Source organism: Anser cygnoides, chromosome 18 (genome assembly GCF_040182565.1).
Source record: "Anser cygnoides isolate HZ-2024a breed goose chromosome 18, Taihu_goose_T2T_genome, whole genome shotgun sequence".
NCBI classification, from domain to species: Eukaryota; Metazoa; Chordata; class Aves; order Anseriformes; family Anatidae; genus Anser; species Anser cygnoides.
The window spans coordinates 6,752,896-6,778,160 of NC_089890.1; the positions used below are offsets into that span (position 1 = coordinate 6,752,896).

A 25,265-nucleotide genomic window follows, 5' to 3' on the forward strand; every position below is an offset into this window, starting at 1 on the left:
TGGGCATTTATGGCTTTCACAGGGCTAAAACCTCGTGGGGGCTCCCCTAGAGCTTCCCATCAGCGCAGGGCTGCTGTTGCTTGGCTCCAACCCCAAATCCCCAATCTTCCCTGCCACAGGGGGCGTATTTTGGCAGCCCCAGGTTAGCAGCAGGGGAAAAGCTTCCCAGCACAGAGCAGCCCCAGAATGCCGGGGTTTTATGGGCTTTCCTATCCCCCATCTACATTCCTTGCTGAGCCAGGCAAAAAAAATAAGGAGCCAAGAGACCCCAGAAATAGCAGTGCAATTACCAAAGTAATTATCCCAGCTGCTGCGCACTGGTAATGTCAACAGCGAGGCGTGGGGGGGCAGGTCCTGTGTTAATTAAACTTCCCCCGGATGGCACTGATGGCAGTCAGAGGCATCTCGAGGGGGAGCACAACGGGGATGCGCTGGGGTGGGAGTAGGGTGAAGGGCCCTGGCTGCTGTCACTCGTCAAGGGAAAACCCAGGGAGGGAGAAAAAGGTGGGTGAGACCATGGAGGGGATGGCTGGAGGGGACAGAGGGTGGTGGGACACCTGGGCACGGCAAGGTCTGACCTCCATGGGGAGGACAGCCCCACCACGACCACTGCACCCAGTGGCCTCGGTGCAGGGAGACCCCAAAATTTCATCCTGCTCTCTCTGTTGCATGAAGGGCTTGGCTGCTTCAAGTGGTTTGATTTTTTTTTTATAGGATATTGTTTAAGGGGGATATTTGGCTTATGGGAAGGTGGGGGCCGGGGGGGAAACAAGCCTCGGAGGGGTGCAGGGGGGTCAGTCCCCAGCTCTGCCCCCCCAGGTGCTGTGCTCCCCCCAGCACCGTGTTACACAGCACGTTTGTGCCTGCCTGCTGGGAGCAGAGAGTAAAACCCTGTAAAGGAAAGAGGCAGAGGAGAATAAACAGAGGGCAGGTCGGGAGGGGAGCTGGAATAGAGGTTTCTTTTTAATTACTATCCCCTCTTTCGTTTTTCTTCACAGGGATTTGGCCACTGGAGGGCTGTTTGCCTGCTTTATTTACGGGAACTGGAGCAGCAAGCGGGGAAAGTGCTGGTTTGGGACTGGCTGCGGGTGGCTTCCCCCAGCGGGTGCCAACAACCCCCATGAGGATGGTCCAGGGGGTGGTGGGAGCCCCACAGCTCCCCTTCCTTTTGCAGCCTATGTACATAACCTACATGTTTTTTGGGGTCTTTCCTGCTTCCCCCCCCCCCCAGCCCGTGTCCCAGCTGCTCATTCTGAGCATGAAAAAATAAAATCCCAGGAAAGGGAGTGAGGAGAAAGGGCTGGAGTGGGAACCAGGCAGAGAGAGAATCCACTGAAGCAGGACAAATCTTATCCGTGCCAAACCCATGCTGTTTTCCTGGGTTTTGACCCCAGAATTTCACCCAGTGCCTACATGCCATGTTTCCTAAGGGTCTACAAGGGTGTTAGGAGCCCAAACAGTTTTGGAAAGCTGCTTTCCTCGTGCCCCTGTAGCCCAGAGGGGCCTTTGGAGGACCAGTGGGGTGGGTGTTGGGTGCCTGTTCATATGGGTACGTATGTTGTGTAGGTGCAAATGTGCACCCGTGCACCTGAGCAAAGCCCTTGGCACCAGTAACAGGAATGCACACAGAGCTATATATATATAGCTTTATATATATATAGTTATATATATACATACACACACATTGTATATGCATATATATACATCTGTACTTATAATGTATAAATATATACATATTTATGTATCAATAAATAGCTGTAGATATCTAGAAGATTTTCTGTCTTCATTCAGATGCCCTGAGCACATCTGCCACCAGGGCCAGCACCGGCGTCCCTCGCCATGCCACTGCGCCGTCCCCACCAGTGCAGAGGGGGCAGAGGTGACACGGGCAGGGGCAAAGCCCTGTGCGAAGGTGACTGGGTGGCAAAATGCCACTGCTGGGAGGAGGCAGCGGGCAAGCAGCTCATGGGGATTGCTGCAAAGGGGGCAAAACTCTGTCCTCCCCTCCCAACTGCCTCAGCCCCAGGTCGCACTCACGGAGCAGGAGTCGGGCGCTGCCGCGGCTTATTACGATTACAAAATGTTATTATGCACTTTTCTTACCTCTGTCTGCTCCTTTTCTTCTTCCTTCCTTTTTTCTTTTCTTTTTTTTTTTTAACAAATATTCATATATGTTAATTTAACGAGGAGGTTTGGTGGCTCCAGGCAGGGAATTGGGCTGTATTAATTTTACTGCTCAGAAGCGCTATCAGATCGGCAGCTCGCACAGCCAGACCTGTGTCCTTTAGATAAGAGGGCACAGTAAAACATAACTGCATCACCCACCTGGTCTTTGAGCACATCTCAATTCCCTCATATATATATATATATATGGATATGTGTATATAAAACCAGCATAGAGCTATCGGGAAAGTTTTAAGGCCACTCGGGGGAGAAATTTCCATAGCCCCAAAAAGATAAACTCCTTAAAGAGACTTTCAAGATACTGCCCCAGGCTGCTGCTGTCCTGCCAGGGAAACTGAGGCACGGGGACTGGCGAGATGAGGCTGTGCCATCACCCCCTCTTTGATCGGGCTGCCAAGGTGGGGAGGACTGGGGAGGGGGGAGCCCCAAATCCACAGCTTTGTCCCCAAAGTGCTCAATGCTCTGATGGGCGTCAAAGCCAGTGATGCCCCCAGGTTGCCAGCAGTGCTCTGCCATGGGTTTGGGGTTTTAGGGGGGGGCCGACAGTGCTGTGTGTGCCCTTTCCCTCCAGCAGAGCCCACCTGGCTGGGGGTGACTCCAAACCAGCCCCGACATAGGACAGGGCACTGCAGCAGAGCTGCAGCCATCAGAGCGCTGCAGTGCTTTTCGGTTTTGGCTTTCCATTTCATTGTGGGTTGTTTGTTTTTTTCTTTTTCTAGTCTTTTATTTAAGAAAAAAAAATAGACACAGTGGTGGGTAACTTCCGATCCAGAAATAATCTGCTGCCAGCTGCCGCCTGCCCTCTCCACCGGATGATGCTCGGGACCCCCAGCCCACCGGCCCTGGTACCTGGTGGTCCCCATGGGGTCAGCCTGGCTGAGGATGCTCCATGATGAGGGTGCCTTTGGGGCTGGGGACAGGGTGGCCAGGAAGGTTATGGCAGTCAGAAGGCACCACGGAGGCTGAGCCTGGCTGCGGGCATCCCTGCTGGTCTGGGACTGGGGGAACTAGGCTGGGACTGGGCATGGTCCCCACCGGGCTGGCACCGAGTTGGGTGGTGGGAAGCCCCCACAGCATCTCCCGACCATGTCCCAGTGCTGGGAGGCCAGAAACCAGCAGCCCTGGGGCAGAGGCACGTGGTCCCCGAGGGATGCCGTGATGGCAAACGTTAATGTCACCATCCCACATGGAGCAGACAGCGGGCTTGGGGTGGGGGACCGGGCTGTGCACCCCACACCCCAACAGCCATAGAATGGCAAATCCTTGTACCAGCACTCACCTCCGAAATTGTGCAACCAGGTGCAGCAAAGGGGGTTGTGCGACCCCCCCCGGGTACGGTGGGGATGCCTTTGGGGACCCCCACCTGCCACCTCCCTCCTCAGCTCCTGGGAGGGGGCCGGGATGTCTCCACTCTTCCACCCTCTGCCTCACAGGACCCACAGCATCATCCTGCCCTGTTTGCCATCGCGCGCGCTCAGGTTTTGACCTCATCCATCTCCAACCCCTGGCTCGCCTCCCTCGTGGCCCCCCGGCTCACCAGTAGGCTTGGTGGCTGTGCGTGTGCTCCTTGCCTCCCCTGGGGACAACCAGACGGGAAAGGGCAAGAAAAGAAAAAGGCCCCCGGGGGTGCCTCCGGACGGGGTGAGGAGGATGTGAGATGTGCGAACGGGAACATGCCAGAGAGCCCAATTTGGGTCTCCGGCCCCAGGAAGCAGCCGGCGTGGCGTGGCATGATGTGGCGTGGCGTGGCACGGCGTGGCAGCCCCCTCCCTCCCGCCCCGTCCCCTCTGCCCCTGCGTTAAGCGATCTCTTTGATTCTGCGGATGTAGTTGTGAAGCTCTTCGGGGTCTTGCAGCCCCATGTCCTGGCAGACCCACTCCAAGTCCTCCTCATCGGCGATGGGGATGGAGTTGTAGGCCAGCTCATCGGTTGGCAGCGTGGCGAAGGTGGTGAACTTCACCCGCTTCCGCTTGGAGGTGGGCGAGTTGAGGGGGTCCTCGCTCTGGTCCCGCGTGGAGCCCCCCGAGGAACCGTCCCCGCGGCCATGGACCTGGCTCTGCACGCTGGTCTGCGAGCTCCCGCTGCTGTGGTGGTCCGCGTGGCAGCAGGTCTGGACGTTTTCCAAGGGGTTCCCAGGGCTCTCAGGCTGGGGGGAGAGGTCATTGTGAGCCCGCAAGGGCTGCCCGTTGCCCAAGAAGACCCAGTGGTGGGAATGGTCCATGTTGGTCTGGCCTTCGGGCGGGATGCGTTTGTGCCGGTATTTCAGCACAAAGACAATGCAGTTGATGAGGAAGACCAAGATGGCCAAACAGAAGACGCCCAGGAGGGCGTACATGCCTATCTCCAGGTCCGTCAGCCCCCTGGTCACCTGGACGAAGCCGGTGGGGATGGTGGGGAAGTCCTCGGTGGGGTGGGACGCGCTGGACATCCGACTGTCCTCGCTCGGCTCCGCTTTCCTCTCCACCTCTGCCCGCAGGGTGGTGCTCGCCCCCGGCTCTGCCAGCCCCGGCTTGCTGGGGACGTGGTCGTAGTCGTAGGTCGGGTCCTCCTCGGAGCCAAAATGGACCCGCACGCTGGCCAGGGCTGTGAAGAGCACGCTCTTGCGCTTGGTCTTCTGGCAGCTCTCGCAGATGACCAGCTCGGCCCGCAGCAGCTCCCCGGCGCCCTCACTCTCCGCCACCACCAAGGGGAAGGCCCGGTCCTGGGTCACCGAGACCACCTTCTCGTCCAGACTGCTCACCACCAGGTTGTAGTCCTTGGGGTCGTAGAGGGAGAGCGGGGCCGTGGTGCCGTCGCTGTAGGAAATCCACAGGCTCAGGAGCGCTTCCTGCAGGACCAACACAGGCACCGGTTGCCCAGCACGATGCCAGTCCCACCTGCACCCGCTCAGCCATCTATCCATCCGTCCCTCCTCCTTCTCATCCTTCCCCCACATAATCCTTCACCCACCCACCTATTGATTTGTCCTGTTCCTTCCCACCATCTCCTTGTTTTTCGCTTTTGACCGTTCTCCCCCTCAATTTTCCCCATACTTGCTGAAGCAGGATGGGGCCTCTGAACATCTCCTCATACCGAGGGCCTGCCAAGGGGTTGGGACAAGGTGCGGGCAGCTTTCTAGCTCCCTCCGGCCTGCTGTCGGGTGGTCCAGGTGCTCAGTCCCTTCCCCACTGTTCCCCGGGGCTTGGCATGGAGGAGAGGCCTGGGGGGCAGCAGGAGCTTCGAGGCTCGGAGGCTGGAGGCCACCAGACAGGCAGGACCTCCAGAAAACCAGGCTCACCCCAACCTCAGCCCCAGAGGCTACAAGCTGGGAACTCTATGGGACTTCTCCCAGACACCTTTGTCGCCATGGCTGGGCCCTGTCCCCAAGCCAAGGGTGGGCAGGGAGGGCTCATGGGTCTGTGGGAAGGTTTCTGGGCTGCTTTGGGGTCATTTGGGGTATCTGGAGGGCAGCAGGTGCTGAGAGAGCCCGGGATGACCTCAGTCAGGATTTGGGAAAGGGTTTTTACAGGTGGAGACCCCACCCCACCCCAAATCCCCCCTAGATCCGGGCACACCCCTGGCCTCACCTGCTTGAAGAAGCTGAGGGTCTGCTGGGCAGCCGTCCGGGCGATGATGGTGTGGCTATTACCGGGGCTGGGGTGCAGGGACAGCGAGAGGCTGGAGACCACCTGGGCCTTCAGGTCTGTGATACTGACCTTCTCCTCCGCCACCGTCACCAGCGTCTCGCCCAGCACCGCCTCCACAAGCGGGGACACCACCTGCGGGGGTCGAGGTGACCGTCACCACCCCGCCACCCCCAGCCACGGTGCAGGAAGGGGGGAAAGGAGGCCGGGGGGGTACCTTGAAGAGCGTGGTGCCCGGCTCCCTCCCCGCCAGCGTGAAGCTGTCCACCAGGTGGGCCACCCGCGGGTCGTCCACGCGCATGAAGTCGCTGACCAGGTCGGTGACCTCCACCAGCCAGTCGGGCCCCAGCATGGTGACCACCTGCCCCGTGCCCTCCGCCGCCGTGGTGTGGAACTGGGTGAAGACCTGCAGCGTGGCGTGCTGGTACTGCAGGGCACAACCCCGGCTTTGCTTCCGCTCCTCCTCATCCTCCTCGTGCTCGCTGTCCCGCACCGACCTGCGAGACGGGGACAGGAGAGGGGTGGCAGACAGGGAGAGAGACCTCTGAGAAGAGTCTGGCTCCGTCATTTTTAATACCCCCTCATTAACCAGCTGAACACGGCTATTAAATAAACCCCTGTCACCTTCACCTTGTCCTCTCCAGCCTCTCCCTGCACACCCCACATCTTGGGGTCCCCCCCTGAGGACCTCCTCCAGCACATTGCTACCTCCCTCACCCTGGGGTGCCCCACACACAGCCCCCCCACAGCACCCACCTCCTGTCCGGCAGGATGGGCACCCTCCAGCCCTTCACTTGGCTCAGCCGGGTGTCTGAGAGCTCGATGTGCAGCGGCAGCTTGGGCACCCACACTGTCATCTCCAGCGGGGCCGAGAGGTGCTCGTAGGTGAAGGTGACCCGGGCGCTCATGGAGCCCCGCGACTCCTTCCCGCTGACAAAGACATAGTCACAACTGCTGGAGACCTGGGGAGAGGGGAGGTCAGGGGGTTGTAAAACTCCAGAGAGCCTGGCAGGAGGCTGGGACATCTCAGAGGAGCAGGATTACACTGTGCATGTAGCTGGTTAAAGGCAGACCAGTGAGCAGGGATGCTCTTTCCTCCCTGAAGTCCCTGCTCAGAGACATGGAGCTGCAAACACCACGTCCATAACACACGTTTCCCTCCTATCCAGCTCCCCCAGGCACCTTATATTGGTGCTTCAACCCCTTTGGCCACACACCAAATTGTGCCCTTCTACCATGTGTGATCGAGACGTGCCCACAGGTGCTTCACAGAGGCTGCAGATTGCTCACCCTGGCCATCTGCCCCAGATTTCCCCCATCCATGGCTATGGAGCACGGGCAGCACGCAGTGACCAGCTGCATACCCATGTCCTGGCACCCACCAGTGCCCACCATGGAAGGGGACGCATTCCCATCTCCATCCCTCTCCCCGTCCCCATCCCCGTCCCCATCCCCATCCCCATCCCCATCCCTGTCCCTCCTGCGCACACCAGAGAGCGCTTCTCAGAGTCCACCCGAATCCTCGCATTCATCTCCTCTCTCTCTTTTCCTCTTTTAATTCCCATTTATGCAAATGCCATTAGTTAAATTTGCTATAAAACAAACACATCCTGCGGGGGCCACTTATTACCGACCAATCCAAGCCAATTAAGGAGCTAAGAGGATGCCACTAAAGCATCGCCGGTGCTTCTGCTCAGGGCAGCGGAGTCAACAGCACCTTCCCCTGCCCAGCAAGGGCTGGGGGCAGCGGGGCTGGGGGCTCCCACCTCGCATCTGCAGCATTCCCTGTGCCCAGCTCTGCCCCCAAAACATTGGGAATTGCACCTGAATTGTTTCCAGCTGGAAAAGAAATAATAATCATTCTGCTCAGTCAGCAGCTCAGTCATTCTTTCTCAGTTGCATCGAGCACCTCAACAGCGCGGAAAACCCAGATTCCACCAAGGTGCTCTCCCACGTGGATTCTCTGAGGGCTGACAAAGGACTGAGTCCACGCTGCCTGCCAGCACAGGAGAAAGCATCCCTGCATCCCTCCCCATCATATCCTGGGGTCTGTACATCCATCCGGCTGCAGGAGCTTTGTGCTTCCCAGCCCTGTGTTCCCTGGGGGTGGTGGAGGATGCTGCACCCGGAACTCCGCAGCCAGAGGGAGGGAAGGGCCATGCAGGTTGGTTTGCTCTTGTATCAGCTCAGCCTCCATGAAAAGACAATCTCAGCTCTGGCAGGGCAGCGTTTGAATAAAGATGAGCTCTTGGGCGAATCCTCCAGCACTAGATATTGTGCCATTTATCACAATAAATATGATGGGCTGCTGCTCGCGTTGTCTTACCTAATAAATCCCCCCAGCACCTCGTTCTGGGGGCCACTTGCTTTTCAGTTGGTTGGGGACGGGGGGGGGGGATTCGACAACAAAAAATACCAGCACATCGGGCCTGTCCTGATGATGGAGTGACTGCAGATTAGCTTTTAAATGAAGCGCACGCTTGTTGGGAGATGCTTCCCGGATTTGCAGCAAGGCGTCGGGAAGCGAGAGGCTGAGGTCTGCCTGGGCTCTGAGCCAAGGCACCACCGGCTCTGCTTCTGCACGGCACGGCCTCAAGCGTGGGATAAAGGGGATAATTCACCTCCAAGGCCCTCCGGAGCAGGAACAGTGGGCCAGCCAGGGGTTCTGAGGGTGGCCACGTCCCCGGGGCTGCAGCCCCAATGGGATGACTTGCTCCTGGAGGGTCTTCAACCAGGGGCGGGTGGTGGGCTCCTAAGGAAGGCTCACAGAGAGGGTGAGGCTGAGCCTCTCCCTCGGAGGCAGAGGTGGCACCTCCTCTCCTTCCACATCCCTCAGCACGTGTGTTGTCCCCGAAGCCGGGGATTATTTCCATGCTGCCTTGGATAGGCAGCTCCTTCTCTCTGGGCAGAGCACGGGGATTTTCCCTGCGTCACCGCATGCAGGGATCAGGGTGACAGCTCTCACCCACCAGCCTTCAGGGGTGGCATCTTCACTACCACGTCCACCAGGTCCACAACATTTCCCCTCCATGCAAGATCAACCCCCAGCGAGCCACACACCACCTGGGGAGAAGCATCCCTTCCCCGCTCCCCAACGCTAAATTATTTACAGTAACAGATAGCGGATCCCACCATGTAAGCTTTGATTTATGTAACAGGTTTATAGCCCTGGCACCATAATCATACTCCCCAATCTCAGCAGGGAACCGAGAGCTCCCTCGGAAACGAATCCCTAGCACAAACACAAAATAACTCAGCAAGAAATTGCGCGGGGCTCCGGATGGCGAGCGAGTGGTGCTGGAGGGCTGCTCCATGCATTATTCATCCCCGCTCGCGTGCATGTGTCTGCCCCCCCCAGGTCTGGGGACAGCGTGTAAATAGATTTACGAGTGGAAAGACAGCACATTAAACAGTTTAAGTGTCTTGGAGTCCATCCTGAAGTGTATTATTGCTCCAGTGTTTTATCACGCTGCGGAGGACCGGTCTCCATAAATTAGAGCCGGCACGGTAAATCGCACGGATTGGGGCTTTGTTCGAGAACTTGGGTAAACAGTCGGTGACACCGGCTGTCACCTGCCCGCGGGGCTGCTGGCTCCCAGGGGACCCCAGGAGAGAGCAGGTCCCAGCCCGGCCGGGGCTCTGCCCATCACCCCCTGCCCCGCTGGGAGAAGGGGAGGTGTCTGGGGGGGACGGATGGACGGACGGATGAGTACGGTGATAGAATAATGCAGGCGGGCGGAGAGATGGATACGTACAGTGATAGAAAATGTATAAGGATGAATGGCTACGGCGATGGAAAATGCACAGCCGTAGCTGGATTCGAGGACAGAGGCTGCCTCGTCAGCTGGGGGGAGCAGGGGGACTGTTGCCATGCTCTGCACTCACAGCTCGGCCCCCCTCCCACACCGCCCTTCTCGCTCCTCTCCACGTCCCTCCCGCTGTCCCCCATCGTCCCCGATACCCTCCTCTGCCCCCCAATGCCTCTCCAGGACCACACCTCAGCCCCAACCCCACATCAGCCTGCACAGGAGATGAACATCGCCCGGCAGCGCAGGTGAAGCCGCTGATGAAAACGTGCAGCTTGCACTGCCAGGTGACAATATTTTACCTATGGGCGCTAAGTGCTGCGATAACCCTTAGTTATTGCTGCTGCCTGGAGCCAGTGTCTGCAGCCCCAGAGCATCCCGTGGCCTCCTGCAGTGACAAAGGGCCCCATCCTTCACCCCATAGGGCTGGGGAGAGTCGCACGGGGACTGAAGCCCCAGGAGAGGCTCAGCGCGTGATCCTTTGTGGGGTTATCCCTCAACAGGGCCACACGAGCCCCCACCCGCACCCACCTTGATGATGTCTTCATTGTTGGACTTGCACTCCACCATGGCCGAGACGTCCACGATGATGCCGCTCAGCTCGATGGCGATGACCTTCACGGGAATGGCCACGGTGCGGCCCGTCAGGATGGCCGTGTTGATGATCTCCGTGTCCTGGGGACGGGGCACAAAGGGGACCGTCCTGTAACAGGGCGACTCGCTGTCCTGCACCAGCCCCAGGGCCAGATCCTGCCAGATCCAGGGACAGGTGCTGCAGGGGGGGGGGGATATGGTGCAAGTGGGCTGGTGGGAGAGCCAGGAACGCAGGGGAACACATCGCCACCCATCCCTGCCCACAGATCCCTGGGGGGACATCAACCCATCCCCAGTAGGAAACCAGAGGAGCTAAGCAAGAGGGCTGGAGGAACATCAAACCCCGCTCACCATGGCCAGGGGCACGATGGCCCGGATGTCCCTCTGGATGACCGTCAGCTCCGTCACCACCTTCTCCAGGTCGGGCGGGGGGTTACGGCCCCTGTAGTCGATGTGCCACATGATGCGGCGCGTCACCGACTGGCTGGTGAAGTTCTCCATCTCGAAATCCAGCTGCATGACCTCGGAGGAGGTGTCCCCGTCCCTGGCAGGGGGCAGGAGGGGGGGACACGGTGAGGTGGGTGCCCCGGGGAACCAGCACTGGGTGGTCCCGTCCAGCCATGCAGAGCATCTCCAGGGGGTCTCTTCGGGGGTGGTCACCACCATGGTGGTCAGCCCAGAATAGCCAGGGGGGCTGCTCAGAGGAAACCCACACAAATGGAAGAGAAATTGATTTTTCCTGCTTATCCCCCGTGGGAGAAAAGCCTCGGCCAGCTCCCATGGGTGCTATATCAGTACTCTGTGCTGGACCTGCCCAGCATCACTAACCATGGGATGGGCACTTGGACGAGGGGACTGCAGATGGCCACAGGCTCTGTCCTCACCTCCTGGGCTCCATCATTCTGGCAGCCCAGCTGGATTTACCACCACGGGCTGCTTCTGCATTCACATGTCAAACCCTGAGCATCCCACGGGGCAACACATGGGCTGCGCTGGGGTTTGGGCCCTGGGGAGCCAATCCCCCTAAAACAAAGGGCTGCAAGGGTCCCAAAAAATGGAGCGTCCCCAGGAGACACCCCAGGGCCCACACAGCCCCGCTCAGAGCTGGCAGAACCTCCCTGGAGCAGGGGGCGAAAGGGGAGGAAGAAAGCCGAAATGGCCCCGCTCTCATCCTGCCATGCAGCAGCCGTAGGGAAGGCCCCACTGATCTGAGGAGGCCGGACACGGGAGGTTTCTCTTTCATATAACGAGGGGAAGGGGCTCCTTGCTGCAAGGGCATCCCGGCACAGCCAGGCTGCCCGGATCTGGGGCACAACTCCAGGGGCAGCTGCTGGGGTGCAAAACAACCAAAATTGGCCAATATCACCCCAAAGTTCCAGGGTCCCCTCCAATCCTTGCCACCCCCAAAGCAAACCGCTCGTGCTCACAGGGCCCGGAGGGCGACGCGGCTTTGAGTCATTCATCATTTCCATTACGTTAATATTTGATCGAGTTGTTTGTCTAAAAGGTGATTGTAATCACTTTAAATTCATCTCCCGTCTCTAACCTTTCAAGGCTGATTTGAGTCGGCGGCAGAGGCAGGGAGGGGGCAGGGGAAGGGGAGGGGAGCTGGGTGCTCCCCCCTGCCAGCCCGCGCCTGGCTCCAGGGTGGCACCGGGGTGGGCACAGGGTGTCCGGGCAGGGGACAATGTGGCTGGTGGCCATTGGGACACGCTGATGTCAGCTGTGGGCTCCGACATCCCTCTGCTCTGGTTGCTTTTGACATTTTCCAACACAGCTCGAGAGCATCAGCTCGCTCTAACCCTGCTCCCAGAGGCTTTTGCCTCCCTGATCCCAAAGACACCAGGTGATGGAGATGTGACCTTAGGGACTGGAGGGGACTGTGCCCAGGAAGCGCTCCCCTTCCTTCCCAGAGGGACTCTCAGCGGGGATCAGGATAACCAGCAAAGAGCTGCTGCTGCCACCCGTGGTGTTAAAACTTTTACAAAAATTGAAATACTTCCCCCAAATCTGAAAGATCCACCATGGCTTCACAACTCAGCCGCAAAATCCCCCATAAATGCCCACGAGCACCTGAAACAACCGGGTGCTACCAGCTCAGATGGGGATGCAGCTGCAAAATGGTCCTGGTGACCTAGGAGCACATCGCTTGACCCCCCCCCCCAGCACCCACAGGCCACCAGTGCCAACCAGGCGAAGACCGGCTCTGGACCAAAACCCACAGATTTCCCCAAATCACCCCTCCGGTGCTGCCCTGGGGCTGGGGATGAACGAGGGTCCCTTACCTGGGCCCAGCGCCCTCCGCCCTGGCCACGTCGACGGTGGCAGTGGAGTGCTTGCCGCCCGTCAGCAGCTCCGAGCTCACCAGCCACTGCACGCTCCTCGACTTGGTGCTGAGCAGGTTGACGCCTTTCTTGGCCTTCACCCTGCAGAGAGCCACGGTCAGGGCTGGATCCGACCGCCCCCCCAGCTGCCCTGCCGGGGCTGCAGGGGGATTTTTCACCCCAAATTCCTCCCAGCTCTCAGAAGCATTCCCCGTGGTGGAGGCACCGTGGCGGGGCCGAGCCCCCCTGAGCCCCTCTTTGCCATGGGGTGCTGCCCCCCCCCCATCACCCCTCCAGCAGGAATTTGGGCCTCTGGCCCCACGGTGAGGGACAGGAGAGCATCCAGCACCATGTCCCCTGTGCCAGAGGGTCGCAGTCATTCGCTGCCAACACCCACTGATGAGATGTGGGAATGGCTGCCCTGTGTGCCCCCTGTGCCTCAGTTTCCCTCCCAAGAAGCACAAGTTCTGCCCTGCCACGGAGCCAGTTTTAGATAGAGGAATCACCAGCCAGCAGCCCTGATAGCAGGGTCTGAGCCTGTCCTTATCACACCCCCTTGTCCTTAGGGACAAGGGGGTGCCCCCAATCACCTCCCCATCCTGGGGTGCTCAGCACATCCTGCCCTGGCATCGGGATGGGGGGCACAGGGGGAGCCCCTGCTGGCCCCACGACCAGGTTGCATCTCATCCCCAAGGTGTCGGCGAGCAAATCCCACTGCTGCTGGCACGGCCCCAAACCTCAGTGCAACGGGGAGCACTGCACCACAGCAGCAGCGCTGTGAAAACCCCAGGGGAAGGCCCTTTCCTCCATGAAACCCCCATTGCAAAACCACAAAACACTTCAAAACCCCATAAGCACCCTCCCCATCCCCTTCCTCTCTCCCACCCCAACCAAACCAACCCTCCCCTACAAAACAGGGACACTTTTGGGGCCGATCCCAGGCTCGGGCCCCTACCTGAGGGTGAAGTGCTCCACCGTGGAGTTGGCCATCAGGTAGAGGAGGATGCTCAGCACCTCGCCGGGCTTCAGCGGCTTGTCGGGCAGCCGGATGAAGACGTTGCCGTCCAGGTGGTGCTCCTGCATGGGCTGCGCGGGGGGCGCCTGCAGGAGGCTGACGCTGCCGATGCGCAGCAGCGGGTGCTGCGTGGGCCCCTCGGTCCTGGCCCCCCCGGCGGCCCCGCGGCGGGGGGATGATGACAATACCGTGTCCCCAAGGCACTGGCCGGCCCCGTCGGGGGCGTGCAGGGTGTAGTAGAGCTCGGCTTGCTGGCTCTCGCCTGGCACCTCCACACTCTCGGGGCTCTTTCTCCTGCCCAGCGGCACGGCGCCGGGGCCGAACCAGGCGCGGGGCAGCTCCGCCTGCACCAGGCAGGTGGCCAGGCTGCCCCGCAGCCGGCACGAGCTCTTGATCTCACGGGCGTCGCGGAAGGCGTGGAGCCGCACGCAGGGCAGCCGGTCGGTCACGTCGAAGTCGTCCCAATCCCGGCCGGCCACGTAGAAGAGCACTTGGACCACGGGCTGGCTGGCCACCAGGCGGGGCTGGATGATGAAGGCGCGCACCTTCCAGTTGACTGTGAGGCGGTCGGGGACCTCCAGGGTGCTGGAGGGCTGCAGGTGCTCCTTGGGCAGCACCAGCCCCGTGCTGAAGGGTCCCAGGGTGACGTTGAGCACAGGCAGCTCCTTGGTCTGGAAGACGACGAAGGGCTCGGAGCGCTGCAGCGGGGCACTGCCATTGCCTGGGGGGCTGGCCCCCACCTCCTTGAGGAAGAAGGCCAGGCGGGTGTTGGACAGGCGGTAGCTCACCGGCAGCATCACGGCGCCGGCGGGCTCGGCGGGCTCAGGGCTGGGGGCTGGACCCTTGGCGTGGGCTGTAAAGAGGATGGAGAGGGGGGGTTAGTGCAGGGCATTGCCCCCCGGAGCCCCCATGGTTAGGACTAGGAGGTGTAGCCCCCAGGCATCTCGCAAGGGGGAGTCAGGCTGGGTTTTCCTCCTGCTGAGCACCCCCCGGCACCTCGGGGGTCACTGTGCTTCCTGCTGGGGGGCTCCAGCCTCCCACCAACCCATCCTCAACGTGGGACAGGGTGTCCAGCGAGCAAGGACACGTGCCACGAACTCATCCCCCAGATCAGCCAAAAACTCATTCCCCAAACCACCCCTAGCTCCCAGCCAAGCCCCGAGGTGCATGGCGCAAAGGGTGCTGAGCTCCTCCAGCATCCCAGTACCAAGCAGCAGGTCCAGCTTGTGAGCCCTGATTTTACCAGCCGTGGACACGGCCCAGTGCAAAGGTGATGATGACACTGGTAGCTTGTGGGGGGCCAAGAGGGAGGCGAGGAGGTCACACCAACTGGGGACACGCTCGTCCAACTGCTACCAACCCTCCCCAGTGACCTGGGGCAAACTGACCCCAGTGCCCCCGCGGCCCCACTCATTTGGCTGGGTGGAGGCAGGGGCAGAAGCACCCAGCTGAACCCATCCCCAGCCCGCACACCCGACGGCTCCTGTAGGAGCATGGGAGACATCTCAAGGTCTTCACATCCGCGGCTGCCAGCAATTCCCAGGACGCCTGGCCCCCCCCTCACATCTCCCCGCCATGCAGCCGGCGGCCCCGGCGCTGATTGCAGCCGCTCCCCAGTGGCCCCAGCAGCTCCGAGCAGCCGCCAGCACCCAAATTACGGGCGGCGAGAGGAGCTGATGTGACAGCTCAGCCCCTGCCGTGGCACCTGCCTGGGGACTTCTGATGGGGGAGAAAAGCATGCCGGGGGGGCTTCCCCAGAGCTCTCACCCTTTCCTCTTATTTCCTACCCAGGGGTATGGGAGAATGCCCAAGCAGGATTCTCTTCTGCTGGAGCATCGCTGTGGCCAGACCCGTGGAGACACAGGCTCGGAGCCGAGTCGAGACCCCGCAACCCACCCGGGAACTCACTGCAGCAGGGTGCAGGGGGTAAGAGGCTTAGGAAGGCTCCTAAAAGGATTAGCGCTCGGTATGGGTACCGACGGCATCTGCAGCTGCGGTTCGTCCCCGGGGCCAGGCAGGTGCTGGGGACATGGTGGCACTGCCGGTGAAGCCACAGCCCCGGTTGTAGCACAGTCCTGGTCCATGCAGCTAGGGCTGCTCCTGCCATTCCTGGTGTTTTCCCAGGATTTTCAACAAGAGGGATTTTTTTTTTTTCCAAGATGAGAGATTACCCGCTGGGAAGCAGAGTTGAGAAAAGATCCCCAAGCCTGAGTTATGTTGGATGAAATACCCACGAGAGCGAATGAGGCACCGGGAGCCAGGGAAAAAAAGCTCAAGTTAAACACTGAATCACTGAAACAGTGCAAATTTTTTCCTTATCATTTTTGTTCCTTAAAAAAATCCGGTGTTTGGAGAAGGATTGGATCATTTCACAAAGGAAATCCACCCAAAGACCTGCTCCCGGCAGCACCGAGGGACACCGATGGTGATGCTGAGTGCACTGTGGGGGGACAGTCGAGGTGGCACCAAGCCCAGCACCACGCTCAGAGCCCAGCACCATGCTCAGAGCCCAGCCTTGTGCCATGGGGTGGCAGCAGAGAGGAGTTGGGGCAGCAGAAAGAACGGAGGACTGATGGAGAGAAGGGTGGAAGGAAGGAAAACCCTACAGCTCAGGAGACCCCGGGCTGTCCCCAGCCCCTGCCCTGGCCTCCAGCAGCCCCCCTGGGGGGCCAGCAGCTCTGGCACCCCCACCTCCGGCTGGGTTTGGGGGGACAGAAGGGTTAAGCCCCGGCTGCCGGCTCTGCCCCGCACAGGCCCACGGCAGTTAACGGGATTTGCGGCGCCTGACCCGCATTGCCGGGTATATTAGGCTGGCGCAGAGAGGACCATATGGTCCTTCCACCCTCGCGGTTCAGCACCACAAGCAAAAAGCAGATCTCTGCACCCAGCCAGCCTGAGGGCTGCCCAGCCCTCCCCCCCCCTTGGCTAAAATTCACCCCCTGCCCAGCACCACAGCAGGATGGGACCCACACTCACCCCCATCCGTGGCAGCCCAGGGTGGGCTGCGACCCACAGAGAGGAGAAAGGGGGCAGAGAGGGAGGTGGGAACACGCAGTGACCCCCCCCCGGCAGCCACATCTGCCCGGCCAGATGTGCCCCACGTCGCCGCAGCCAGATGGGCCCAGGGACGGCCACGATGGCACGTGGGGACAGCGGTGTGGGATGTGGCAGCACCCACCCCACTGCCCTGCAGACAAGAGACACCCCCATCTGAGGGGGCTGATGCTTCTGGGGGTCTCTGGCATTGAAATAATCCCATCCCCGAGGGGCGACCCTGCTCTGTTCTCCCTGCTTGGGGTCAGACAGATGGAAAGGCTGATGGACAGACTGGCCATGGTTATGGCTAGTGGGGTTGCAGGCTTGCTTGCCTTTATTCTCACCCCAGATCCCCAGCAAATAGGGGTCATGGGGAGTGTTTCTCAGCCCCCTGATCCTGACCCCACTCCCAACTGCCCTGAGGCTGAAGAGCCCCCTCCTCCTCCTCTCACCCAGCACCGATACCCAGCGCTAAGCTCCGGCTTAGCCCCAGCCCCAGCTGTCTGCCATAGGGATCGCTTTAGGCACGCTCCAGGGGGGATCCTGATCCCAGCTTATCCCCCGGGCTGCAGCAGGGGGCTCCCAGCACATATATCCCCACTTAGCAGGGGAAAAGCATACAGAAAAACACAGGAAAATAGGAATGGGGGGGGAGCTGGGGGCTGTGCCCCAGCCTGGTCCCCCCACAGCCCAGCTCCCCCGCTTGGGGCAGGCTGCAGGGGTTGTCCCAGTGCAAGGAATGGGGCTGACACCGTGGTAAAAACCCTCCTTGACCCCCCACAGATGGCTTCACGCTGCCTTGAAGCTCTGCTGGTGCTTCTCCGGAGGAGTTCCAGCACTCCCTGGTGACCCTCGGGGACAAAAAAGCTCCAGGGTTTAAGCAGTGGTCAAAGAGCTGTGGGATAGGCCCCAGGACCCCAAAAAGGGCAGCCCCCAGGCCACTGCCTTCGTCTCCAGCACCCCACCGAGCCTCCCGGGGTGCTCCCACCATGAAGCCACCCGCAGATGTCCCAGCTGCAGCTTCGCTTCTGGGCAGTGTGAAACCACCCCACTGCACCCGAGCATCCCCTGGATGCCCCCTGCAACCCAGTCAAAGCTTCAGAGCCCCAAAAATTACAGCGTGAGGTCCATACTTCATCCCCATGGCCATTAGGGCCAACTACAAAGGGTGGACACGAGCCCCCCACAGTGGGGCTGCCCCACATCTGAGTGTCCCAACACCAGGATGCTCCAGCCAAAGGGGGATCAGGGCAGGAGCCAGGCTCGTGCCCACCTCCCCATATCCATTTCCACCCCCGAGCATCAACCCCCACCACCTTAAACCCCCACCCAAGGAGCGTCTGACCCCAAACAGCAAAAAAAAAAAAAAAAAAAGAAAAAGAAATTGGGGAACAGAGGTCTGCACCTCCACCCAAAACTCAAAGCTTCAGCCCCGGTGGTGCCGAACCTGGGCGCAGCCCCGGCACAGGGAGCTTTGGGTCCACAGGGACATGGCAGGGGGAGCCCCCCCCCCGTGCTCTGTGCCTCGATGCAGCCTGGGGAACCCCCCCGCAGCACAACCAGAGCCGAATCGGGAAACCCGGCCCTCGTGGGAAGCTCGGAAACGCTTCCCATCAGCCGGAGCCTTGGAAATTGTTTTCGGCGACATGAAAGACAACAAGCTCCCCGCGCCCGCCGACGCGGTGCGAGCCTCCATCTCCAGCCCCGGCTAATTGGAACTCAATTAAGTGAATAATTGTTACAAATGTACCGGCACCTCCCCCTGGCTCGCGGCGGTGAGACGGCCGAGGGGATGCTGTGACAGGGGGGTCGTGAAGATCCTGGGCCACCCGCGGCCCCTGGGGCTGCCCCGCGGCGGCGGTGGGGCTGGGAGGCACCGCAGCAAGAGGGCCCCCGGTGTTCGTCCTGGGAGGCTGGTGAGGTTGGGGCTTCCCAAAAGCATTCCAGGATCAGAATTGGGTGGGTGGAGGTTGGGAAAAGAGGATCGAGTCTGACTAGAGGCAGCAGTGGTGCTCAGGGTGGATTCTCCGGTGTCTAATACAGGGTTGTGCTGATGACTCTCCCTTCTTTTAGGTCCCAGAGGAGAAGGAGAGGGGTGTCTGTGTCTGGGGGCATCCTTAGAAATCCTCCTCCTGGCTCCCACCTGGGGATGCCTCTTTCCACCACCAGCCCCAAACGAGAGCATCGTGGCTGGTACCAGGATGCAGCAGCCCCCTGCGTGACAGCAGCACCCCTGGGTGACAGCAGCACCCCCGGGTCCAGCCCAACACCCCGGGGAGAAGTAACCCCCCAAGAAATGCTGGCAGAATGCACGTTGGGCGCCCCAGGCTGCAGTGCTGAGCCCTGCATTTTCCCCAGGAAATTATTAAAAGGGAAGGGGTGGGAGAAGAAACCTAAAGGAATAAATAAATACGGGCTAAATGGGATGTGCTGCGCTCAGGCACAGCCTGCCATAAATTCCCGGAGCAGGCGAGGCTTTTACGCGGCAGCTACTTTAGAGCAATTTCCACAAATCACGTCGGGGGACAGGCCAGGGGCCGGGGAGGAGAGGGCCTTTGTGGAGGAGGAAGAAAAATGAAGAAATGAATTAAAAGGTGAGAGGAAAAGAAAAAAAAAAAAGGGGGGGAAGAATAAAAAGGACGAGGAATTGCCCGAGCATGAATGTCCACGGGAACACCCCGGGGCTCCAAAACGCAGCACAGCAGGGGGCTGCCCTGGATAAACCCAGCAGCTGTTGAGCCCAGGATTGAGCCAGCATCGGTGTGGGGTGGCAGTGATCCCCCGAAGGCACCTGTCCCGCTCACAGCCCCCGTCCCATCTCCATCCCCCCGGTTGTGCCAAGGGACACGTTTTGGGCTGCTGCGGCGCCGATTAATTCTCCCCTGTGCCGGGCAGTGCTGAGCCGTAGCAGGATGCAGCAAGAGGCACAAAACGAGCTGTGAAGGAGCCAGGATGGGGCCCGGCATCAACAAGAAAGCACCCCGAGAGCAGAGGGAAAGCCCTAAAGGCAGAACTTTTGTCAGCCCTGCAAGGCAGCAGGACAGAGCACAACCTGCCGCCGTAACCCTTCCAGGGCTGGAACGCAAAGCACCTGAGAGCCTGGGCTTTCGGCATAGCTATTGAAAAATCCAGGACGGCAAATGTTGCACAAGCAAGGGGAAAACACTGGCCAGCAGGAGATGGAAGGAGACCAAGGAGGAAAACAGAAGTGCCTTGATCACAGCATCCTCCCGGGGAGGAGACGGCAGCGAGCCGCGGGCTTCTGACCCGGCGCTGCGGGGAGGGAAGGGCTGGGAGCAGCAACAAGCAGCTGGGGAAAGGCAGGGACCAGGCACGGCGAGAGCAGCATCACAAACCCGGGATCACTCAATCCCCAAGCCCTACGTTTGTGCCTTCCCCTGGCAGCAGGCATCCTGGGCTGCCATCAGATTCAGCTGGAGGACCCCATTTCTCCCAGTTTGAAGGCAAAACGCGAGCTCAGAGCACCTCTGAGGACCGTGTTTCTTCCAATTCACAAGGAAACCCTGAGCTCAGAGCACCTCTACCGACGGCGAGAAGCGCCAGGACCTGCCCCGTCACGCACCGGTCCCCTCGCTGCCATCCCACAGCCTCCCCACGAGCAAACCCACCCCAAAGGCAGCACGGCCCTGGCGCCAGGCAGCCCCCTCCTCCCTCCCGGGGGGGCAGCTCGTTAGCAGAGCCCTGTATTTAATAATAAAAGACGCTGATTAGATTAGCCAGAGTGACCTTTTCCAGATGGATGGGATGCTCGCTCGGCGACAAGCACCGCACGGGAGGGGAACACTTCCTCCAGCCACCCCTTTTGGGCTGCTCTGGTAATGCAAAGAGCCAAAAATCGGGTAACACCACGCAAAGACCCCTTCCCTCGCCCTTTAAATCCCTGCTTTTCCCAGGATTTTTTTTTTCCTGCGCCCCCCTACTGCCAGAAGCCATGGGATGGATGGGGACAGGCGGGTGGCTGCGCCGCGGAGCTGGGCTGTGCCCATGCAATGTCAGGGGATGCTCTGCTGGGGCTGGGTTGGTTTTTTCCTTTCCTTCCCTTTTCTTTTTTTTTTTCAGGAAACGGGTTTAGAGAGGAGGGATCATGGCAGCTGGCCACGGTGGGGTGAATTAAGTAGCACTGCTGTGCAACGTCCTGCTGTGGGGTTGCGTCTACCCGGTGCCCTGCCTCGGTTTCCCTGGGTGGTGCAGCAGGGGGAGCTTGGTCCCGAAATTCTGGGGCAATTCATGTGCCAGCTCCTGCTCCCCGTGCTCGTCACGCACACACAGGCAAGCGCAGCCCCGGCTGGGGGTTTCAAGGCACCCCTGTGAGCACGCAGGGACAAACCTGATGCTCCCTGAAAGGAGCAACTTGTTGCTGGGCTGCCGAACCAGCGGGCGGCAACCCCACCCCGGGTCTAAACCCCATTAGGAACCCGAGGGGAGGAAAAAGCAGCAAGGAAGAGCTGGGGTCACCTAAGGGCACCCCGGAGCTGGAAACAAGGATTTTGGCTCCTGGGTGCCCTCGTGTGACCCCTTCCTGCCTGGTTCAGCCCGGCTCGGGGGCCACATCCTGCCCTCTGCCCCACCAGGCAGGCGAGGTGCTGCCAGCCCCCGCCTGCTCGGGGCTGGTGCTGAGGGTGCTGAGCCCCTGAGACCCAGCATCACGCCCAGGACCTGGTAAGCGAGCAAATGCCGAATGTGTTTTCCCCATTCCGGCAGCAAGTTATGGCACATCTCCACCTGCTGGCCTGAAAAATCCCCAAGGCAGGGGACGCTCGGTGCCGAAATGGGGCCGGGAGGTGGTCCGCACCCCGCTGGCATTGGGGTGCGCTGGCTGAAGCTCCCGCGGCCATCCTACACCCCCAGCCCTACACACGGGGCTCGGACCCGCTGGGAATTAGGGGGGATATGCAGAGAGAGGGATATGGCCCCATCCCCAGTGGGGTGGAGGCATGGGGGAGCTGGCCCCGGTGGCCCCGCAGGTGACAGCAGCACCGCGCGGGGACCCCTTCGCTCTGGTTACTGCCCCTCCACGGCACGGCTGCAAAAGTCATCCTTTATTTTTATTTCACACTTCTCAGGAGGGCGAACAAGTGGCGCTAAGCCAGCTGGAAAGCCAGGCCTGCCTTGCACGGGGACAGACACCAAATAACCCCACATCTCCGCCTCCAGGAGAGGGGAAACTGAGGCACGCAGCAGGGCCGAGGCTCAGCGAGCAGCAGGGAGAGGACGCAGGGGCTGACCCCAAACCCACCCAAACAAACCGACGGGCGAATCCCCGCTGTGCCGCATCCCGAAAGGGCTCTTTCAGCTCTGCGGCTCTGCCGTGCCCAGCACCCGAGCTCCGTCCCTCCGGAAAACCCTCGCGCAGCCCCGGGGCCGCCCCAGCCCAGGATGCGGGGATGCCAAAATCCCCTCTCTGCCAGCAGCTGGTGCGGGGCCCGCAGCCAAGTGGGGCTCCCGGGGGGCTCCCGGACCGGCAGAGAAGCACAAAGTGGGGTGAAGCTGCCGCCGAGGGTCGTTATTAAAAATAAAAAGAAAGAAATAAAAAAGGGAACGGGGAAGAAGCATCCTCGGGCAGCAGAAAAGGGCGCCGCGTAGCCACAGGCTGAGCCCAGCAGGCAGCCAGAGCAATTCCTAAGGAAGGCCAAGGAAATTTGGAGCTTTCGGCCGCTTTTTGTGGCTCCCTCCGAGACCTTCAGCTGCCCAGGAAAGGCCAAAGGGGCTGGCGAGGGCAGCTCCACATCCCAAAACGAGCCCCAAGCCCATGGCAGGCGCCTCGCAGGGGTCCCAGCAGCCTCCCGCAGCCCCTGGGGCCACCCTCGCCCACCGGTGCATGGCGAGAGGGGGGATGATTTTGGGGTGCTGGGGCTGGGAAATCCGCCCCATCCCTTAATGGGCTGGATGAGGCCGGGTGGGCAGGAGGGATGGAGAGTGGGGAGTGGGTTCTGGGGGGGTCCTATAATGCCAGCCCCGTTGGCAGCAGCCCCGTGCCAGCCCCAGCACACCCTGCCGGCAGCCCGGCTCCAGCCCCAGCACCGCAGCGCCAGCTCCTGGCACCCCTCCTGCTGGGGACCCCCCCAACCCATCATATCCCCCGGCCCAGGGGCCAAATCCAGCCCTGCCATAAAGCAGAAGCCTGACCCACCCTGCTGCCTGCTCCTAGAGGCTCAGAAATACCCCCCCCCCCCCCCCCCCCGCCAGGAAGGAGGGGCCGCATCCAGCCCCACACCACAACCCCCTGGCGAAGACGGGAGATTTCCCCCGATGTCTCCGAGCGTTTATCCCCCAGCGGAGCTTGGCAGACGCCTGCCGTGGTTCCCCCCCCCCCAATGGGGAAACGCCGAGCCAGCCGCCCGCAGCTCCTAAAGGCAAAACCGAGGCAGGGAAGGAGGGAGGAAAGGAGGACGAGCACGTTTCCCCCGCCGGCTGCCAACCCTGTTACCTGTTGGTCCCGAAAAAGCCGGTGCCCGCGGAAGCACCGTGGGTCTGTACCCACTCCTGGGGTCCCTTGGGGGGGGGGGGGGGGGACAGGGGGGGCCCAGCACCCCCAGCCCCTGGATAAAGTTGCGGTGCCCAGCGAGGCAGCGCCGTGCTGCGGGTGCTGCACCGGGAGCATCGCTGCTCCTGCTGCTCTGGGGGGAGCCGGGGGGGGGGGTCAGGGGAAAAATAAACCCTGCCTGCCCCCTGCAGCACCCTCAGCACACACACACACACCCCTTTATATATTTTTTTAAATTTTTATTATTTTGCCGCTGTGGGTAAATACCTCCCCATGCTCCTCCGAGAGCCTCGGGGGGCTGCAGATGCTCGGGAACCCTGCCCGAGCCCCCCCCAGCGCCTCGTCCACGGGCTGCTGGGACGTGATCCTGAGACCCCCCCCGGCTTTGGTGGCACAGCCCCAACCCCTGGGGGCACCCCAAAACCCCTGGCTGGCCGAGGGGTACACACGGCACCCCCAGACACCAGCAGCCCCCCCTCTTTCTGCTCAACCACCGGGGAAAGGCGCTTCGGCTGGTGCATTGGCAGGGGTCGCTTTTACCCCACAAGCCCCCCCAAAAGTGCCACCCCCCGCAAAAAAAAAAGCCCCCTGCAGCAGGTGCCACCGTCCCCAGGGCCGGGGTGTCACCGGCAGGGTGACAGCAGCGATTGAAATGCAACTCAGGGAAAGTGAGCGCAGGCAGCAGGGCCCCCCCCCTGCTCAGGCTGCAGGCGGGGAGGGGGCAGCAGCACCGGCTGGGACCCCCCCCGACCCCAAATCCTTATTTATTTGGGGTGGGGGGAAGGAGTGAGGAAGAAGCAGAGGGAGGGGGGAGGCTGTACGCCCATCGCCGCACCCCAACCCAAAGCGATGCCCATGAGGAGGAGAAAGCGTTGGGGAGGCCGGGGCGGGGGGGGGGGGCTTGGGGAAAAGGGGGGGGCGACCCCCTTCTCCCCACCCGAGCAAACAACCCCGTGAAGCCGTCATTTTATTAAAGCAGGAAAAAACTCCGATTTTCACCCGTTTCATCTTGGGGGGGGGGGCGCAGAGGGCGAGGGGAGGTAGCGGCTGCGGGGGGGGTTTTAAGGCAGAGGGGGGCAGGGGCTGGGGGCAGACACCGCGGGAGCCCCCCCGGGACACAGAGCCACGCACCCCCCGCAGGTTCCCGTCCCGTGTCCCCCCCCCCCCCCGCGGCACTTACCGGGGAGCAGCAGGCAGCAGAGCAGGGCGGCCAGCCCCGGGGGCATCTTCTTTGGGGAGCCCATGGCGAGATGTTGGGGGGGGGGGGGGGTGGGAGGGGGGGGCAGCGGCAGGAGCAGCCAGGCCCCGAGCCCACCCCACCCCCCCGTGGCAAAAAAAATTTAAAATAAAATAGAAATCCAAGCCAAGCACCAAAAAAAAATATATATATATATACCCGCAGAAATCCCCTAAATCCAACCACGTGCGAGCCGGCGGCAGCAGCCAACGGTGGAATTTGGGGGGTGGGGGGACCAGGTTTGGGTTAGGGGACTCGGTGCCCCCCCAGCTCACGGGGCACAGCACCCCAGCCCCGGCCCCGCACCCCAACCCTGCCGCAACCCCCCCGGTGCCTGCAGGGCGAGCGGGGGCGCGCCGAGCCGGGTGGGTCCCCCCCTCCTCTTCCTCCTCCTCCTCCTCCTCCTCCTCTTCCTCCTCCTCGGGATCCAGGGGGGGGAGAAGAGCACGTGTGCGCACCCCCCCCCCCCCCCCAAGAAAAAATAAAATAAAATAATAGAATAAAAGCTGCGCCGATGAAGGATGATGCTGCAGGGCTAGCAAGTCGCCAGCCCCCCCCCCCCCCCGCAAAATAAAAAAAAAAATAAAAAAAAATCTATGTATCGTCTCCAAGCGCCTTCTTCCCCAAAAAATCGGAATTAAAGCGCTCCCCCCGAGGAAAAAAAAAAAAAAAAAAAATAAAAAACGACGATAACAGGAAAAAAAAAAAGCAGCAGGAGGGTGAATAATTAATCCGAGGCAGATGCAATTAATCAGGAGCAGCTCGGCGGAGTCCCCGCATCCGAAGGCAAAGTTTGGGGGGAGCGGGGCCGGGGGGGGGGCCGGGGCTCAGCCGCTGCCCCCCCGTGGGTGCTGGAAGCGGGGGGGCCCGGCCATGAGCACGGCAAGGAGGGGGGGTCCCCGCCGCCTCCTCCCCCCCCCCCCCGGCTTAAAGAGGGGGGT

General features: G+C 61.0%; 1 protein-coding gene across 2 annotated transcripts; it reads right to left on the minus strand.

Annotated features, from left to right (window-relative positions):
• Positions 1–1,710: 1,710 nt before the first annotated feature.
• Positions 1,711–24,871, minus strand: TMEM132E (transmembrane protein 132E). Of its 2 annotated transcripts, none has more exons than XM_066979567.1 (9): positions 24,268–24,871; positions 13,487–14,399; positions 12,493–12,633; positions 10,559–10,751; positions 10,145–10,288; positions 6,564–6,769; positions 6,025–6,304; positions 5,751–5,942; positions 1,711–5,011 (listed from the first exon to the last, which is right to left on the minus strand). In XM_066979567.1, the coding sequence occupies exons 1-9, from the start codon at positions 24,329–24,331 to the stop codon at positions 3,983–3,985; spliced, it is 3,162 nt and encodes a 1,053-aa protein (XP_066835668.1). In that variant the 5' UTR covers positions 24,332–24,871; the 3' UTR covers positions 1,711–3,982. The 2 variants fall into 2 exon arrangements, with proteins under 2 accessions (XP_066835668.1, XP_047924173.2); XM_048068216.2 differs by lacking the exon at positions 24,268–24,871 and adding an exon at positions 23,031–23,045 and having other exon boundaries at positions 1,712–5,011.
• Between the last annotated feature and the right edge of the window lie 394 nt (positions 24,872–25,265).

What these genes read in the sequence shown, in the direction of transcription:
- TMEM132E (XM_066979567.1), bottom strand. Translation starts at nt 24,331, where the DNA reads ATGGGCTCCCCAAAGAAGATGCCCCCGGGGCTGGCCGCCCTGCTCTGC. An exon ending in CCCATCCTGCCGGACAGGAG is followed by an intron (nt 6,305 to 6,563) that starts GTGGGTGCTGTG and finishes CCCGTCTCGCAG; the next exon opens with GTCGGTGCGGGACAGCGAGC. An exon ending in CCCTCAGCTTCTTCAAGCAG is followed by an intron (nt 5,012 to 5,750) that starts GTGAGGCCAGGG and finishes TTGGTCCTGCAG; the next exon opens with GAAGCGCTCCTGAGCCTGTG.